We start from the raw sequence: 18,436 nt of genomic DNA, 5'->3' as shown, positions 1-18,436 counted from the left end.
TTCACATTTCTTGGTGTGCAAAATTGTTGCACACATAAGACAATAATGTAACTTGATTAACTTTACCAGAAAACAGGTACTTCTCGTTATAGTTTTCACATCATTCAATTTGTCCTTTCAAGTTCAAAATGCGGCATTTGTCCTGCATTTTGTGTCCTGCAAAATTTGCAAGATTTTGAAGGAAAATAGTTTGTTACTCGTAAAAATTTCAATAACTGCTATTAACTGACATTAATTTCCTATATTCTCTCAATATTTTTCTTGATAAGCAAATGTGTGCGAGAAACTTATTTTCGTTTTCCGTTGCATCACATTCTTTCATTTCACTTTCCTACACAACTTTCCTTCTATTCAAACGGAAAGTCAAGAAAAGGTACTTTTAGCTAGAGGGTTATTAACAAATCTCCGTCTAATGGATCGACCAACGATTCGTTCATCGGTGCAAAGGGATCGCCAAATGGCTCGACTAACAAGTGCCTGATTTACTGGTTTAGTCGAGGTCGGAGGTCCCGAAGGATATAGTGTTGTCAGCAGAAGTGAATCTAATATTTTCCCTGGTGGAATTTATCAGTCGACTACCTTCCATATAATGTGTCACAAGGGACGGCGATGTTGTATTAGGCGACCAAGACAAAACTCGGACTAGTCAAGAAAACATGTTTCTGCTCTTCAACCTTAAATCAAATCAAGTAGCCAATATAAAATTGTTCTCTGGATAAACACAACCGTACAAGAATGTTGAGCCGCAAGGTTTGACCTTGTGTGGCAAAATTCTTCGTCCCACATCAGATGCTGCGTAAGGAAGTTTTCTTCCTTTCATCCCACATCGCAGCAGACAGCAGGAAGGCTTCATTGGAGAGCCTATAAATAGAAGGGATTTATGAAGGAATTAATTGCACCACTTAAGAGAGTTATATGGGCTATTAGCTTCTTGAGTCATTTAGCCCATTTAGTCAAATATTTTAGGCTCTCTTATTTTGAGTTTAGGAATATTTTCTAAACTCTTTTGTAAGTGCCTATTGGCCTAGGAACCACTTTCCTACGGTCTTTTGTATTTCTTCTTCATAGTAGAAATATTGCTCCTCCCTCGCCCGTGGACGTAGGTCAATTTGACCGAACCACGTAAATCTTTTGTGTCTTTTATTTGCTTTGTTATCCGTCTTTATATGGTCGGTTTTACCGCCTAATTATTATATGGCTGGTATCTACCGCCTATCTATTATATGGTCGGTTATACCGCCTACTTTGTGCTAACTTGAGTTTGTCTATTCCTGGCCCGGTCCTAACAAACTGGTATCAGAGCTGGTTGTTATATTTTGCAAGACAGGTTCATCTGGTGGGGCCCGTTCATCTGGTGGGGTCCGTCCATCCTGTGGGGCCCACTCATCCTGTGGGGTCCGTTCATCCGTGGGGTCCGCTCACCTTGTGGGGTCCGTTCATCCCGTGGGGCCCGCTTATCTCGTGGGGTCCGCTCACCCTGTGGGGCCCGCTCACGAGACTTGCATATTTGTTTGGCCAGTTTTTTGAGACAAACTTCACGTTACAGATTTTGTGGCAACAATGACGATAACAAAGACGGTTGTCGAGAAATTCGACAGGAATGTCAACTTCGGAATGTGGCAGCTCAAGATGGAGGCCATTCTTGTTCAAGACGGAGTTGATCTAGCGATTCACGGAATCGAGAACAAACCAGAAGATGTCAAGGATGCGGATTTCGCCGATATGGATAAGAAGGCCAGATCCAGCATAATCTTAAACCTCTCCGATGAGGTATTGCGTGAGGTAGCAACGGAGACTTCGGCCAAGGCTATGTGGGATAAATTGAAAGCCTTGTATATGAAGAAGACAGTCGAAAATCGGCTATATTTGAAGCAGAGTTTGTACATGCTTCGGATGTCTGAAGGTACATCTATACTCTCCCATCTTGATAAATTTGATTCCATTATTATGGATTTGGGGAATATAGATTCGAAAATTGATGATGAAGATCAAGCCCTATTACTTTTGTGTTCCCTTCCCCAGTCTTTTAAGCATTTCCGCGATACTATGATTTATGGAAAGGAAACAATTTCGTATCGGGAAATTAAATCTGCATTAAAATCTAAAGAGCAGATAGATAGGGATATTACTGGGGAAACTAGTGGGAGTCAAGCCGATGGCTTGTTTGTTCGGGGTAGATCTGAAAAGAGAAACACAGAAAATAGAAGTAGATCCAAATCCAGACATAAAAATGTGGTGTGCAATTATTGTAAAAAGAAGGGCCATGTTATCTCTGATTGCTTTAAATTGAAAAATAAAGAAAAGCAAAAAGGGAAATTTGTTGAGAAAAATACTGAATCCGCTGAGGCTAGTATAGCAGCTGATGAGAATGATGGAACCATTTTCTGTGCAACGGAAAATAATTTTAGGTCTAACAATGAGTGGATTTTAGATTCGGGTTGTTCATATCATATGTGTCCCAATAGGGACTGGTTTTCAACATATGAATCAGCTGAAGGTGGAGTTGTCTTAATGGGCAACAACGCTGTTTGTAAAGTTGTTGGCAAAGGCACAATCCGGATTAAAATGTACGATGGTATTGTGAGGACGCTCACAGATGTTAGACATGTTCCAGATTTGAAGAAAAATCTCATCTCTTTGGGCACTCTTGAGTCTATTGGGTGCAGGTATTCAGGTGGAGACGGAGTTCTCAAAATTACTCGAGGAGCTCTTGTTGTTATGAAGGCACACAGATCTGGTACTTTGTATATTTTGCAGGGATCTACTGTTACAGGTGCTGCTGCTGTTTCAACATCATCTTTGTCAGATACAGACATCACCAAATTATGGCATATGCGTTTGGGGCACATGAGCGAAAAAGGCTTAGGCATACTAAGCAAAAGGGGACTTCTTTGTGGTCAAAGTACCGGGCCATTGGAATTCTGTGAACATTGTATTTTTGGGAAGCAGAAAAGAGTCAGCTTCAGTTCACCAGCAATTCACAAGACAAAAGGTACTCTCGATTACATTCATTCAGATCTATGGGGTCCTTCTCGTGCTCCTTCTAAAGGTGGTGCCAGGTACATGTTGACTTTCATTGATGATTATTCAAGGAAAGTTTGGGTATATTTTCTTAAGCATAAAAATGATGTTTTCCTAACTTTCAAGCAATGGAAAGTTTTGATTGAGAAACAAACAGGAAAGCATATTAAGCGGTTGAGAACAGATAATGGCATGGAATTTTGTGGAGGTGAATTTAATGAATTCTGCAAGAATGAAGGAATTGTTCGGCATCACACCGTCAGGATGACGCCTCAACAAAATGGTGTAGCTGAACGTATGAACAGAACGCTTTTGGAGAGAGCAAGATGTATGATCTCCAATGCAGGGTTGACAAACGACTTTTGGGCAGAGGCGATCAATATGGCCTGTTATATTGTCAACCGTTCTCCTTCTGCATCTCTTGATTTCAAAACTCCTGAGGAAGTTTGGTCAGGTACTCCTGCTGATTACTCCAATTTAAAAGTTTTTGGGTGTCCAGCATACATGCACGTGAATGATGGAAAATTGGAGCCTAGGGCTAAAAAGTGCATTTTTCTTGGGTATGCTTCTGGGGTGAAAGGATACAGATTATGGTGTCCTGATCCCAAATTCCCAAAATTTGTAATCAGTAGAGATGTTACTTTTGATGAATTGTCTATGTTATCTTCCAAGAAGGAGTCTTCTAGTCCTTGTACTACTAATAGTACACAGAAGCAGGTGGAGCTTGATATTGGCAGTTCTGGTCCTTCTCAGTCCAAATCTTCTATTCAACAAGTGCCAGTAGATACACCTGAATCTACTGTTGAAGATAGTTCAGAAGAAGAGGAGTATTCCATAGCCAGAGATAGACAAAGGAGAGACATTCGACCACCACAAAGATATGCAAATTTAGTTGCATATGCTTTGTCTATTGCAGAAGAAACTGATGCAGTTGGTGAGCCTTCCACCTATTCAGAAGCAGTTTCTTGTGATGATTCTGCAAAGTGGTTGATTGCGATGAATGAAGAAATTGAATCTCTTCATCGTAATGAAACTTGGGTTCTTGTAAAGCCGCCGTCAGCTAAGAAAATTGTTGGATGCAAATGGGTCTTCAAGAAGAAGGAAGGTATTCCAGGGGTTGAAGATGCAAGATATAAAGCACGATTGGTTGCAAAGGGCTATAGTCAGGTACAAGGTGTTGATTTTAATGATATATTCTCACCTGTTGTTAAACATAGCTCTATTCGTGTTTTGCTTGCTTTAGTTGCCATGTATAATTTGGAGTTAGAACAGCTTGACGTTAAGACAGCTTTCTTACATGGCGAACTTGAAGAACAAATTTATATGCAACAACCCCAGGGTTTTGAGATTGAAGGTAAGGAAGACCATGTTTGCTTATTGAAGAAATCCTTATATGGATTGAAGCAGTCTCCAAGACAATGGTATAAAAGGTTTGATTCCTTTATGTTGGGTCATGGTTATTTGAGGAGCATGTATGATAGTTGTGTTTACTTCCGGAAGTTAAATGATGGTTCTTTCATTTATTTGCTGCTTTATGTTGATGACATGCTCATTGCTGCCAAGAATTTGTCAGAAATTCACACTTTGAAACTGCAGTTAAATAGTGAATTTGAAATGAAAGATTTGGGAGCAGCTAAGAAAATTCTTGGCATGGATATCAAAAGAGATCGAGGAGTAGGGAAGTTGTTCTTGACCCAGAAAAATTATCTTGAGAAAGTTTTGGAGCGTTTTGGCATGAAAGATGCTAAACCAGTATCTACTCCTCTTGCTAGCCATTTTCGGCTATCTGCTGCTCAATCACCAAAATCAGATGAAGAGGAAGATTATATGGCACGGGTTCCTTATTCCAGTGCAGTCGGCAGTATTATGTATGCAATGGTTTGTACTCGTCCAGATATTGCACAAGCAGTCAGTGTTGTTAGCAGATATATGTCTTGCCCTGGTAAAACACATTGGCAGGCTGTGAAGTGGATTCTCAGATACTTGCGAGGTACTTCAAATGCATGTTTGGAGTTTGGAAGAAATAATAACACTTTGGTTGGTTTTGTAGACTCAGACTACGCTGGGGATCTTGACAGGAGAAGATCACTTTCAGGCTATGTATTTTGCATTGGCGGTTGTGCTGTTAGTTGGAAAGCTACTCTACAACCTGTCGTAGCTTTGTCTACTACTGAAGCAGAATATATGGCTGTGACCGAGGCAATCAAAGAAGCCTTGTGGTTAAAGAGTTTATTTAGCGAGCTAAGTCTATATCAAGGTGTTATTGATATTCACTGTGATAGTCAAAGTGCCATACACTTGACTAAAGATCAAATGTATCATGAGAGGACGAAACACATTGATGTGAAGTATCACTTCATTCGGGATATCATTGCTGAGGGAAAAGTCCTTATTCAGAAAATCAATACCAAGGACAATCCAGCCGATATGTTTACGAAACCTCTTCCAGTCTACAAGTTCAAGCAGTGCTTGGATTTGGTTGGTGTTCGTTGTTTGTGATTTAAAGTCCATTGGGGCTTATGTGGAGAAGGTGGAGCAGTTTTTTGGTGGGACTCAAAATTATGCCAAGGTGGAGATTTGTTGAGCCGCAAGGTTTGACCTTGTGTGGCAAAATTCTTCGTCCCACATCAGATGCTGCGTAAGGAAGTTTTCTTCCTTTCATCCCACATCGCAGCAGACAGCAGGAAGGCTTCATTGGAGAGCCTATAAATAGAAGGGATTTATGAAGGAATTAATTGCACCACTTAAGAGAGTTATATGGGCTATTAGCTTCTTGAGTCATTTAGCCCATTTAGTCAAATATTTTAGGCTCTCTTATTTTGAGTTTAGGAATATTTTCTAAACTCTTTTGTAAGTGCCTATTGGCCTAGGAACCACTTTCCTACGGTCTTTTGTATTTCTTCTTCATAGTAGAAATATTGCTCCTCCCTCGCCCGTGGACGTAGGTCAATTTGACCGAACCACGTAAATCTTCTGTGTCTTTTATTTGCTTTGTTATCCGTCTTTATATGGTCGGTTTTACCGCCTAATTATTATATGGCTGGTATCTACCGCCTATCTATTATATGGTCGGTTATACCGCCTACTTTGTGCTAACTTGAGTTTGTCTATTCCTGGCCCGGTCCTAACAAAGAATATATACAAAAACAATTTAATGCAAATGCAATAACCCGAGAAATGCTTACAATTGTCACACTAACCCGATATCTTGACTGCACAAGATTGAGGGTAAAACCTCCACTACTTCTATATATGAAAGGGGAGAAACTACAGTAGAATTAGCACACAAAAAAAAAGATCATGTCTACCCTTCAATTCATCAGTATTATTTGCACTTTCCTACTGTTCTTGATCAGCTTCATCAGCACAAGTACTTCTGCTGTTGATACATACTCTTATGAGTCCATTAAGGGAGCCTATTGGCCCTCGGGTAGATTTTCATATCTTCCACCATCAGCCATAGATACTACTTTGTTCACTCACGTCTACTATGCATTTCTTTTGCCTAATAATGTCACGTCTAAGTTTATGATAGACAATTCAACAGCTCTTCAGCTTGTGAACTTCACATCAACTCTCCATTCCAAGAAGCCACCGGTCAAGGCTCTTTTCTCCACGGGTGGAGGAGGCGATCTTCCATTTCAATTTTCACAGATGGCCTCAACTCCTTCTCTTCGCAGGAACTTCATCCTGTCTACCATAGAAGTTGCTCGAAAATTCGGGTTTGATGGAATTGATCTTGATTGGGAGTACCCACAAAACCCTCAAGAAATGCAGGATTACGCCATTCTGCTAGAAGAATGGAGGGCCGAGGTCATAAAGGAGTCTGAGGCAACAAATTGTCCTCAACTCTTGCTGTCTGCAGCTGTTTACTTTTCTGCCAACTTTTTCCTACATGGGCCGTTCAGAACATATCCAGTAGCTTCGATTAACAAGAATTTGGATTGGATCAATGCCATGTGCTACGACTATCATGGGTCATGGGAACCTACAATTACAGGTTCCCATTCAGCACTAATTGACCCCAAAAGTAATATCAGTACCAGCTATGGTTTGGAATCCTGGATCAAGGCTGGAATCTTGAGAAGCAAATTGGTGATGGGATTGCCGCTTTATGGCAAAACTTGGACGCTAAAGGACCTTATGGATAGTGGCGTGGGAGCGCCGGCCATTGATGTTGGTCCTAGTGGAGCTGGTGGAAAAGGAGTACTGTTTTATTATGAAGTGGAGGATTTCAACAAGAAGAATAATGCAACTGTTCAATTTGATTTAGGGACACTATCAACTTATTCAGTAGCTGGGAATATATGGATTGGGTACGATGATAGTAGATCGACAGCATTGAGGATTGCATTTGCTCAGGCTCTTAGGCTTCGTGGCTACTTTTTCTGGGCTCTGAGCTTTGATCGAGACTGGCAAATATCAGAAACAGGTACTTATGATTATTCTTCTTGACCTTTTTACATTCGTACCTTCATTGGCTTAGATTATATTTTAAATTGTTATTATGATTTATGTAGATTTTGTCTGTTGGCAAAGGATGATGATTGAAAATTTCTGTCTTTTATGAAACTGATGAGCTTCACTCACAATCTCAAGAAGTGGGCACTGGGCAGTTGGAGATTAATTTTATTATGATATATTTTCCTTTGTAGCTAGAGCATTAACTGTTAACTCTTTTTTCATCTTTTTCCCCTCCTTATTTTTCAGTTGGAAAAGGAGGACTTTAACTATTGAAACAAAAATAATGATCCTCATATAATAATATGAACTCCATGGACGGGACTACTAGGAAACATCTGTAAAATCTCAATGGTATATTGTCTATTGGGATGCAAATTTCATTTGGGAGCTATTAGCTAGATAGCAAATTATATGCTTTTACAATAATTGTATTTTTATTTTATTTTTGGTGGGCACAGAAGTAATACTTTAGTGAGCAGAATACAACAATTAATCACTACTGTTGTTGCTTAGGGTACATGTTTCCTGATTTGTATTGTGGATCATGTGGTTTGTGGAAACTAGCTTTGGAAAGAGAAAAAAAAAAAAAAAAGAATTAACTTCATCTTGCATTCTCGAACTTGCATTACTTTCTCACTTTCTATTTTGAACATTTTACACCCTAAACTCTCAAAATTATCCCATTTAGGTCTAATCAATGATTATGTACGTTCACAAAATTAACGAATCAAAAGGTGGTGAAAATTAATGACAATGTATCATTTTGTTCCAACTTCAATCCCTTAACCTTTTGACCAATTTTAGTTCGTTATTATTTATTTATATGGTCTCAATTATTAATATTTCTATGATACATTTTTGGGTTTTCTATTCTGTTAATTTGCAAAAATTATCATCGACTAAACTTAAATAGAATAAACTTGAGAGTTAGGATGTAAAATGTCGAAAATCAAAAATTTATGATGCAAAGTATTCAAAATTGAAATTTAGTGTGCAAAGTAAACAAAATAACACAAATTCAAGGGTACAAAGTAGAGTTTGTCCAGAAAAAAAAAATCTTTGCTAGAAAATCAGTACAATAAGTGGATTGCATTGAACTTCTTCAAGCTTTGTATACTTTCAAGGAATTTTGTAAATCTTTACATCTAGAACACTTCACTTTCCTTTTCTAAAAATGTCTTACATGCAGGACCATCAATTCTAGAGGACAATCTTCTCGTTAAAATTTACTGAACTTTTTAACAACTTCTAAAAGTCGACTGAAAATCTCACTCTGTTTAATTGTTTTATGTAGCTGCCTTTAATAAGAAGGAATTAAGGATCCTCATGAATGAAACCCAAAAAAAAAAAAAAAACCATTCGTAAGTTTACCTTCCTCAATTTTAAGTTTTAACCTGTCGTTTTATGTTTGCAGCTTCCCGATTCTGGATTGGCTAGAAATGAAATCAAGGATCATGTGCAGATATCGTCCGGCGCCGGCCATGAATAATACAAACTGAAAATGGTATCTTCAAATATCATTGGCCGGATCAAGGACCATTTGCAGATAAACCTTGTCTTATTTATTTCCTTCTGCCCTTGTCTTATGTATGTGTCCTTTCTCCACTTTGGACGAACCCTCTTTATTGTCCAAAAGTTAATTTATGAAATCAATAAAATATCGATTGTCCTTTCGCCACTTTTTTTTTTTTTTTTCGTCTTTTATACAAACCAACAATTATTTCAACCATGGGTAATTATTCACTTGACCAAATAAAAGAAAAAAAAATCTCCTATATACGATAAACAATTATTCAGATACATGCACGATGAATAAATGATTATTGTCTGTGCTAAATGTGTATGAGTCATTAGAAATTTACTATGCTCCACGTCATAAAAATAGTTATACATGCATCCAAAATTAAAAAAATAAAAGTGAACTAGTTAAACGTCATTACTCATTTGTTGATCATGAAACTTACGGGCGTCTTACAATTGCATTGCTTCATCATCTCCTCAATTGTCCAGCCACGGGTTTCAAAATTCTATATGGCTTCATTTGGATTGAAAATTTTGATAAGATATTTGAAATTCATTCAAATCACTCTAGTTGTTTGAATCATTTAAGCGGCATTTGAGATAGTACATTTTAAACATCAGAATAATCAATGATTTATGAGTCCAAATGCGTCCTACATAATCTATAGACAATTAGAAGAATTTGAAAAGATTTTAAACTTTTTGTTAAATCTTTCAATCCAAACGCAGCTTTTAATGATCTTCACGTAAGCGGATCGATAGTCTACATAAACGATTATCGCACAAGCAAATCTACACGTGAAATTTTTATTTTCAAGTATGATGAAATAATTATTTTCAAAATAATTAGTCATCACGAAAATGGTCCGTACAAATATTAATTAGCATGTAGGTCAATATGAAATTTAAAAGTTAAGCGGTCAATTACTAGCGATAAGTATAGTCATGTTACTGTATACTAAAAAGAGCATCCCATTCAGTTAAAGCGATTAATAGGTTTTCTTGAAAAATAAAGAAAGTGATATTCTTCCCTGTGTCTTGAAAGAACTATTGATCTAAAATATAAACACAACAAATAATACTTAAACCCAACTAGAAAACACATTATGCAAAATATTACAACTCATGGGACACTACAGAATTCTCTAGAAAACAATGCAATAAGTTGGGAATTTTATTCTAGACGGATTGAGAGTAGTTGTTTACTTTCAACAAAGACAACTTTGCAGGACATAGGATCAAATCTCTCCCTTTCATGCAATCTCTCCCTTTCATGCAAATAGCTTTAAAAGATAAACAAGAAATGGTAATCAATAGCATATGGGCAAAAGAAAAATAATAAATAAAGACTGATGAAAAGAATTAGCGAATCCTGGCATAACACTTAAGTCCATGATGTCCGGCTAGCCTTCAAATTTCTCCATCCCAAGCCATGGAAGCTGCAACACATTTACATGCACTAGTGAGGAAAGCAAAGCCTATTTGTTTTGCAACAAAAGCAATTAAAAAGGGTGCTAGCTCGAAAATGGACATTCATCAATATACTGACGGAATATAATTTTGTCATGAGGGGTCTTAGTGACAATACCTAAACAGTAATAACACCAGGGTGATCAGTGTAAAATTATTCTTAGATACAGGAAAGATTCATTGTACAGGGACGTGGCAAAATTTTCTAATCAATCCTTGAGAAATATCAATTTCTGGTTCCAAATCAAAATATTTGTATTTCTTGTTTATTGTTCCTGGTGCCTATATAAATCATGGCATGATTAAAACACAGGAGAAATCGAATACTTTTATTATCTGCTCTAGAAAGAGAAAGATTACTAGTGTAGGAATGTGGCAAAATTTTCTATTGACTCCTTGAGAAATATTATTTGTGGTTCGAAATCAAAATATTTTTATTTCTTGTTTATTGTTCCCGGTGCCTATATAAATCATGGCATGATTAAAGACATTAACTTTTTATTACCTGCTCTAGAAAGAGTCCAGTTCACATCAGAACCAAGCGCCCAGAAGAAATAACCACCAAGACCCTGAGACTTGGCAAACTTAATCTTGTTTATGATGGATGTGGCATCATCGTATCCAATCCATGTAGTTCCTGCATATGAATAAGTTGATACCGTCTCACTATCATAAACTACAGTAGCATTATTCTTCAAATTGAACTCCACTATTTCATTATATCCAATCATCCCTTGGTCCCCAGGACCGACTCCCACCGCAGGAGCTCCAATTCCATTTTGGTTGCCATCCTTCAGTGTCCAGGACCTTCCATACGCAGGCAAGCCTAGAACTAGTTTCTCTGATGGTACGCCACTCGCTTTCCACGATGAAATTCCATAGCTGGTGCTTATATTGCTGGAATTGTCATAAAGCAATGCCTGTGCGCCTGTTACTGATGTGTTCCAAAAACCGTGATAATCGTAGCACATGGGATTCAAGAAATCTAAGTACTCTCGAATTGCATATCCTGGATAAGTGCGATAAACGCCAGAATTGAAGACATTGGAAGAGAAATAAACTGCCGCTGATATAAGCAGTCGGGGTTTTCCTGAAAGAAGTGACTCCTGTTGAGCAGCTACTCTCCATTCGCTGAAGAGCAACGCAAGATTGGACATGTCTTGTTGAGTAGCTGGGTACTCCCAATCGAGATCTAAACCATCAAACCCATGTCTTCTGGCCTCATTCAAGGAGGAGATGATAAATGAAGCGCGATTGTCAAAATTACTTGCCATGTTGGAGAAAATGGTTGCGTTTGTTGCTGCACCACCAATGGAAAGAAGGACCTTCACTGAAGGAGATTTCTGGTGAAGGGTTGTTGTGAAGTTTGTCATCCATTTTTCATCGAAGGAAGAGATGTTTAAATAGCATGACGTAGGATCAATTAAAGCGAATGCGTAGAAAAAGTGGGTGAAATATGAAGTAGGTATGCTTGATGGAGGAATAATTTCTGCTTGCCACGATGGCCAGTATGCACCTTTGATGCCTGAAGAAGGTAAAGGAGATGGAGATGGAGCTAGAGAAGGAGTTGTACTACAAGGTGATGGTGGTTCTGCTTTTGGTGGCACAGGCGGTTGTGAAGCCGGCCATGGGGGTAATGAGGTGGAAGATGGAGAAGGTGATGGAGGAAGTATTCCATAGGGTGGTGATACTGGTGGTTCTGATGGAGGAAGTGAAGGAGAAGCAGAGACTTCATAGTATCCAGAAGTTAAAGGGAAAATTGGAATGTTGAAGACCATAAAGGCCAGAAGAATTGACAGGAATCTGTGCTCTGCCATTATTGGACTCTTTGCTGAGTTCCCTTTCAGACTTCTGTCAGTTGATGCAATATATAGAGATATTACCTACATGATCAAAAACTTGTTTGTTTGCTGAAAATTTCTAGGAAGAGGTTATCCTCCTTGTATACCACAACCTTGTATGTGTTTTACTTTTACTTCGTTGTATACATATACACACACGTACGTACACACATATACAGCACCGGTGAATAACAGAATAACATTTGTGCGAGGGATTAACGTAGGATGCCACTTCATAGATAAGTTGCCGACGCGAAATGTTTTCTGGTGCCATTTCATTGTCTTGTCTTCACTTTTTTCCCAGGAAACAAACAAGCGCAAAATTGCGTGGTGAAGCCTTGGATTATTATAAAAACACTATCTAATCGGATTTATGTTGGCCTGCTTTCTTGTTGCCAAATGGAATGGAAGATCTTGTAATCATCATCACTGCCTGGTCAAGCAAGTTGTGCTGTGCCATAGCATGCATAGACGTGTCCTCTAAGTTATCAGCCAAAAGAAGCTCTCTTTTTTTTTCTGGTATCAATAGAGAAGTTCTCGAAATCAGGACCTTTTATTTACACTTCTTTTTTTCTTTCATGCCATCCAATTCGTCCTTCTCCAAATATAGGCTCATTTTGTTGTTTTGCTGTTACGATCATATATAATACACTAGGTAACCTCAATAAACTGATGAGTAAAGAAAATCTCATACTTAACCTGAAGAAAAAAAAGAAGAAAGCACAAAAAAAAAATATTTTTTGTTTTGAGCAACTCCAAAAGTACTTATGGTAGTTTTTTTTCCCCCTTGTTTCATCAATTTGGGAAGAAAAATGTTTTTGGCTCAATTTGTCCTAAACTTGACCTTTGCGAAACTTTAGCAATTAAACCATAAAACAAACACCTCCATTTAGTGGTTTCCTAAACTGTTTGGTAAATAGCTTTCGTCTTTAGTTGGTGATTAGTAGTAGTTTCGTTTTTCCTTAGTCGGCTCGGAAGCCATGTTTAAATTGTTTATTGTGATAAGATTAAGTCTTACTAACTTTAATTGACCCCTGGCATTCAAATTTTCTATACCTGATCAGTCATCATAAAACAAACACCTCCATTGCGGAATCTCTAAGTATTTTTTGTTAGTATAAGACTAATTAAGAACTCTTTTTCTTTTTTTTTGGGAAACAACTCAATGCGGTCGAGGTTTGGTACAATTAGATTCAGTTGTTGTATTTTTTACATTATTTGAAATACAATTATATTATATTGTTGTATTCAAAATAAAAGTGATAGACATGAATAAGATACTTATATACTGAAAACTTGAACATGTACAACAAGCAGATGGAACTATACCGAAAAAAAACGATTGCACTGAATATCCTTGTCCCATTTTTGGAGTTTAGAAACAGAAAGCAATTAACCAATGAAAATCTATTTAATGTTTAGCATACGGATATGAAATCCTTGATGCATAAGTAACAACGTAAGGAGCCAAAAGAAGTTTCACAGTGACCAACTTCTAGATTTATTTAAGCAAGGATTCTTTGATAAACACATCTTCTCCTATATAGTTCCCAGTGCCCCAAAACAATTAAGCAGATATGGTTAAGCATATATATATATATATATATATGGGTTAAAAACAAAAAAGCCCCCGTGATTTCAAGACATATAAAACGACACCTCATGTTTTGAACTAAATTATAAACTAACAGAATTCGTTAAATTTAACGAAATTGACGGTCTCGGCTGTTAAACTTATCGGATTCCGTTAAGTTTATCGTTAATTTTACCGGATTCCGTTAAATTTTTCGTTAAGTTTACCGGATTCCGTTAAGTTTAACGAATTCTATTAATTTACAATTTAATTCAAAACACGAGGTGTCGTTTTATATGTTTTAAAATCACGGAGAGCTTTTTTATGTATTAGGTATACCATAGAGAATTTTTTTATTTATATAAGGCCAACGATGTAAAGACAGGTGTAGCCTAGACGATTGTTAGGACCTAGTCGCATGGAGCAGCCTTGGGACAAAAACCAAAGAATTTGAATATCTATAATCTATATCTTCGTACAAATTTGACAGAAAACAAAAAGGTATGGTCTAATGCAAAATATCAAAGTGGCGAAGGTTTCTTTTTCTGGAGTTGAATACCTTATTCAAGACTTATTTTTTATTCAATCCGTAGGAATTAATAAAAAGGCAAATCTCTTATGATACACTAAATTTAGCTAACTCAATTATTCATAGAGCGATTAGATCTGTCAGTTTTTTAAATCTCTTTTCTAATTTAAAATTATGGTGTGAGGTGCATCCTCCCTATTTCGGATATGAAATAAATGAAATAGACCAAATTAGTAGACATTTAATCACGAATGAAATCTTATTTGAACTGTCTATATGTAGATCATCATTCGGAACCATACCGCATCTCGAATCTAGTGAAGTAGGATGTCTTATACATTTCAACTGTACCTCCTTCGAAGGCGTGGTTCAGACAAGAGTCAAATTCATGGTCATTGAATGGGTACGTACATGGGGAATTTGCTGTATTTCGTTACATAATCATGTTTTCTAGTCGTGGAGGGAGGTAGAAGGCATGGCTCTCTTTTGCACTACGTCGCGTTCCAAGAATAATGCGTTTGTGAGGCGCGTTTTGTTGTGTAGCTTAGCCCTCACGCCTTCAAGTTCTGCAAGAGGTGTTAGCCTTCAAGGGCTCACTAATCAAGGTGATCAAACATAAGAATTGGAATCCACACAAATTTTCATAAGTTACATAGAAGAAATATTACACTAATTTAACCGTAATAGTTTAAAAGAAAATTCATAGCAATAAAAGTAATATTGTCATTTTGTACATATAGTCTCTAGATATGTATACATTTGAACACAAATTATTGAAACAACTATTGTGCTAAATCTTTTCAATTACACCAACTATTGTGTTGGGAAATTTCATGGATTTTTAGGTCGTTTAATGTTCTTGCTCATAACTTTGCTAAGTATGCTATTAATCTTTCAGATTCTTGTATATGGAGAAACTCTCCTCCATTTTTTATTTGTTCTGCACTTGTTGCAGATTCGATCTCATGATTAATAAAATTATTCTATTTTATTATCAAAAAAAAAAAGATCCTCCAAATAACAATTCAATTTCGCTGCTAAAATCAAGCTTCTTTTTTGTTGTAATTTAAAATTGTGTTTCGAGAATTCCGAAAAAAAGGACTTAAGTAGCATTTAATATAAAGAAATTGTAGAAAATTCAATACACACCAACTAGCTAGTTATGGTATATACGTGTATTCATGTATTAAGTTGTCTATAAGTAGGGTCGTAACAAATACTATTAATTAGTTTAACGTCTAAAATTCATGGTAAAGAACTTCTATTTTTCTATCTATACATTCCAATTATATTCATATTATTTATGTACAATTTTTTGTATGTGTAATATAGAGATACTTGTGCATTAATCTATACATGTATCCATGTATCCGTATATGTAGCTTCAAATTTTCACTTTGCTTATCAGACCACATGTTGAACTGCTACAGATGTGACAGAAAGCTATCGTATATAACATATAAATGTGTATTATATGCTATATATTGATCTCAATGATATATCCCGTACCTTAGCATGTTGACAAGGCGATTTTATTTAATGCAATTACATTGATAATTCTAGGTGTAAAATGTCTTAATTTTTATTTCTGTAATTGCATAAAAAATAATAATTATATAGAAAATAATAGGCAGATGCCCATATACCTACTTTGACAAGGTGAATTTGATTAATAAAGTCAGTAATCTGTGTCGCCTCATTCCAAGATAAAATATATAGTCTACATCGGTATGTCTTTTAATTACTACTTATTCTCAGTTAATTTTGAAGAAACCTTAAGAAACAAGTATTCAAAATATGTTTTTTTTCTTTTTCCATCTCCAAGGTTTTAACAGGGTACAGAAACGGAGAATCCACCTTTGTGAGTGATGCTTAGCAATAAATTGATCATTCAAACTTGAACTCAATATTGGCCAAAAAATAATATGCTGGTAATGTCAATGGCCAGATAAAACATGTACTAAATTTTAATTATGTTTCATCTGCATCCGGCTAGTGTCATTTTACCCTCATTACAACTGCCTGGATTGGGATTCTCGATGTCACTATTCAATGTCAAATCCAGTATCAGTTCCACTTATCACGTGAGGATAAAAGAAACTTGAATTAAATCGAACCAATCTGATTTATTAAAAAAAACTAAAAGATGCATGACAATTTAAATAAATAGAACAGTTAGTATAAATATAGAAGTGGTATTGAATTGTCACTAAGAAGTGACACCGAGGATCCCATATAAAGGAATTGTAGCCATTTTTTAACCTCTTGAAAGTTAGGGAAACGATAAAAGAGGTGATCAATTGTCACTGAATATACGCAATGAAGATCTACGTACCACAAAACCAAATAATAATACTCTTATCGTTTTTACAGGCTAAACATGCAAGTGCAAACACTATATCTTATGCATATACACGCATGACAAGTAAAAAGCACAGAACATATAAAGTACGAAGACTAAAAAAAGGTTAAAATCTCAAACAGGAGACAAATCAAGAGTGATATATAGAAATATCTTTTTATGGGTCATATATGAAATGCTGAAAATATGCTCCAAATTATCAACAGCATCTGGATTCTGGCCTCTGTAGAAGCATGCATCTCTCTGTCAATCATATTTGCTGTCCCATGCCATAGAAGCTGCCATAAGTAAGCATTACACATAAGTATTAAACACACGTCATAATTAATTATTCACATTTTCAAAACAAAAAAAAAAGAAATTCTTTTGTGTTAACAAAAATGTAAAAAGGAGCAAAGGAAGTTCTTTCTACCAGCTCTGGCAAGAGTCCAGTTCTCATCATAACCAAGTGCCCAGAAGAAATATCCCCCAAGACCCTGAGCCTTGGCAAACCTGATCTTCCTTCGAATCGACCTAGGGTCATCATACCCTATCCAATTGGTTCCAGCATAAGCATAGGTTGATACTGTTTCAGGATCATAAACCACAGTGGCATTATTTTTTATGTTGAAACCCACTATATCTTTATACAACATAACCCCTTGATCTCCAGGGCCTATTCCTACTGCTGGAGCTCCAATTCCATGATCATTTGCATCCTCCAATTCCCATGTCCTCCCATACACCGGCATTCCCATGACTAGCTTTCTTGACGGCACTCCATCTGCTTTCCATGTAGAAATTCCATAGCTCGTGCTAACGTTGCTGGTTTTATCATAAAGCAATGCATGAGCACCTGTTTTTGATGTGTCCCAACCACCATGGTAATCAAAGCACATAGGATTTACAGAGTCAACGTATTCTCTGATGGCATCAACAGGATAAGTACGAGCAACATTGTCCAAGAGCACATCAGCAGAAAAGTAAACAGCTGCTGATAGAAGAAGTCGACGTTTGCCTGAAGCAATTGAGTCATCCTCTACTGCTGAACGCCATTCTTGGAAAAGGGATGCCAGGTTTATCATGTCTTGCTGGTTAGATGGAAATTCCCAATCGAGATCTAAACCATCAAATCCATACTGTCTAGCTACAGAAATGGTGGAGCGAATGAATGTGGCATGGCTGTTTTGATTGCTCACCATGTTGGAGAAAAGGGAAGTATTTGTTGCTCCACCACCTATACATAAGAAGGCCTTTGCTGGTGGATTTCTTGTGTGAATTGTGGCTGTGAAGTTTCCCATCCATTGTTCATCAAATTCAGTGACTGAAAGCTGGTAATTCTCTGCATCAAACTGGACAAAGGCATATATGAGGCGATTGAAGTATGGAGTTGGTATAGCTGATGGAGGGAGATTTTCTGCCAACCAGGAAGGCCAATATGCACCTTTGACCCCAGAATATCGAGATGCATTAGACTCCGAAGTTTCCAAACCAATCAAGACAAAAATAAACAAAAGCAACGCGAGTTTTAGAGTGGCCATTGTAAGGTATATTGCTCGTTCAACTTTCCAGTGGCTGACAATACTATCACTAAACAGTGTATTTATACTTGTCCTCAGGAAATAAAGATACAAATACATGTCGACGTCAATCTTTCTATGAAATTCTATTAGCAT

At 36.9% G+C, this 18,436-nt stretch overlaps 2 protein-coding genes across 2 annotated transcripts; one reads left to right on the top strand and one right to left on the bottom strand.

The window, feature by feature from the left end:
• Positions 1-1,614: 1,614 nt before the first annotated feature.
• Positions 1,615-13,816, top strand: LOC113773685 (class V chitinase-like). The gene is made up of 4 exons (XM_027318309.1): positions 1,615-1,832; positions 2,667-3,059; positions 6,378-7,453; positions 13,785-13,816. Exons 1-4 carry the CDS (start codon positions 1,615-1,617, stop codon positions 13,814-13,816), a joined length of 1,719 nt encoding a protein of 572 aa, XP_027174110.1.
• Positions 13,817-17,027: 3,211 nt separating this feature from the next.
• On the bottom strand, positions 17,028-18,436 carry LOC113773684 (class V chitinase-like). Its single transcript, XM_027318308.1, has 2 exons — positions 17,194-18,436; positions 17,028-17,059 (listed from the first exon to the last, which is right to left on the bottom strand). Exons 1-2 carry the CDS (start codon positions 18,434-18,436, stop codon positions 17,028-17,030), a joined length of 1,275 nt encoding a protein of 424 aa, XP_027174109.1.

Source organism: Coffea eugenioides, chromosome 6, assembly GCF_003713205.1.
Source record: "Coffea eugenioides isolate CCC68of chromosome 6, Ceug_1.0, whole genome shotgun sequence".
Lineage (NCBI taxonomy): Eukaryota > Viridiplantae > Streptophyta > Magnoliopsida > Gentianales > Rubiaceae > Coffea > Coffea eugenioides.
This window is presented reverse-complemented; position numbering and strand designations above follow the sequence as displayed.

Excerpts from the sequence above, each read along its gene's own strand:
- LOC113773685 (XM_027318309.1), top strand. The coding sequence starts at position 1,615 with ATGTGGCAGCTCAAGATGGAGGCCATTCTTGTTCAAGACGGAGTTGAT. Across the intron at positions 1,833-2,666 it reads TGGGATAAATTGAAAGCCTT|GTATTCAGGTGGAGACGGAG; the intron begins GTATATGAAGAA and ends TATTGGGTGCAG. Across the intron at positions 7,454-13,784 it reads CTGGCAAATATCAGAAACAG|CCAAAAGAAGTTTCACAGTG; the intron begins GTACTTATGATT and ends CAACGTAAGGAG.
- LOC113773684 (XM_027318308.1), bottom strand. The coding sequence starts at position 18,436 with ATGCTAATAGAATTTCATAGAAAGATTGACGTCGACATGTATTTGTAT. Across the intron at positions 17,060-17,193 it reads CTGGACTCTTGCCAGAGCTG|CTTCTATGGCATGGGACAGC; the intron begins GTAGAAAGAACT and ends TACTTATGGCAG.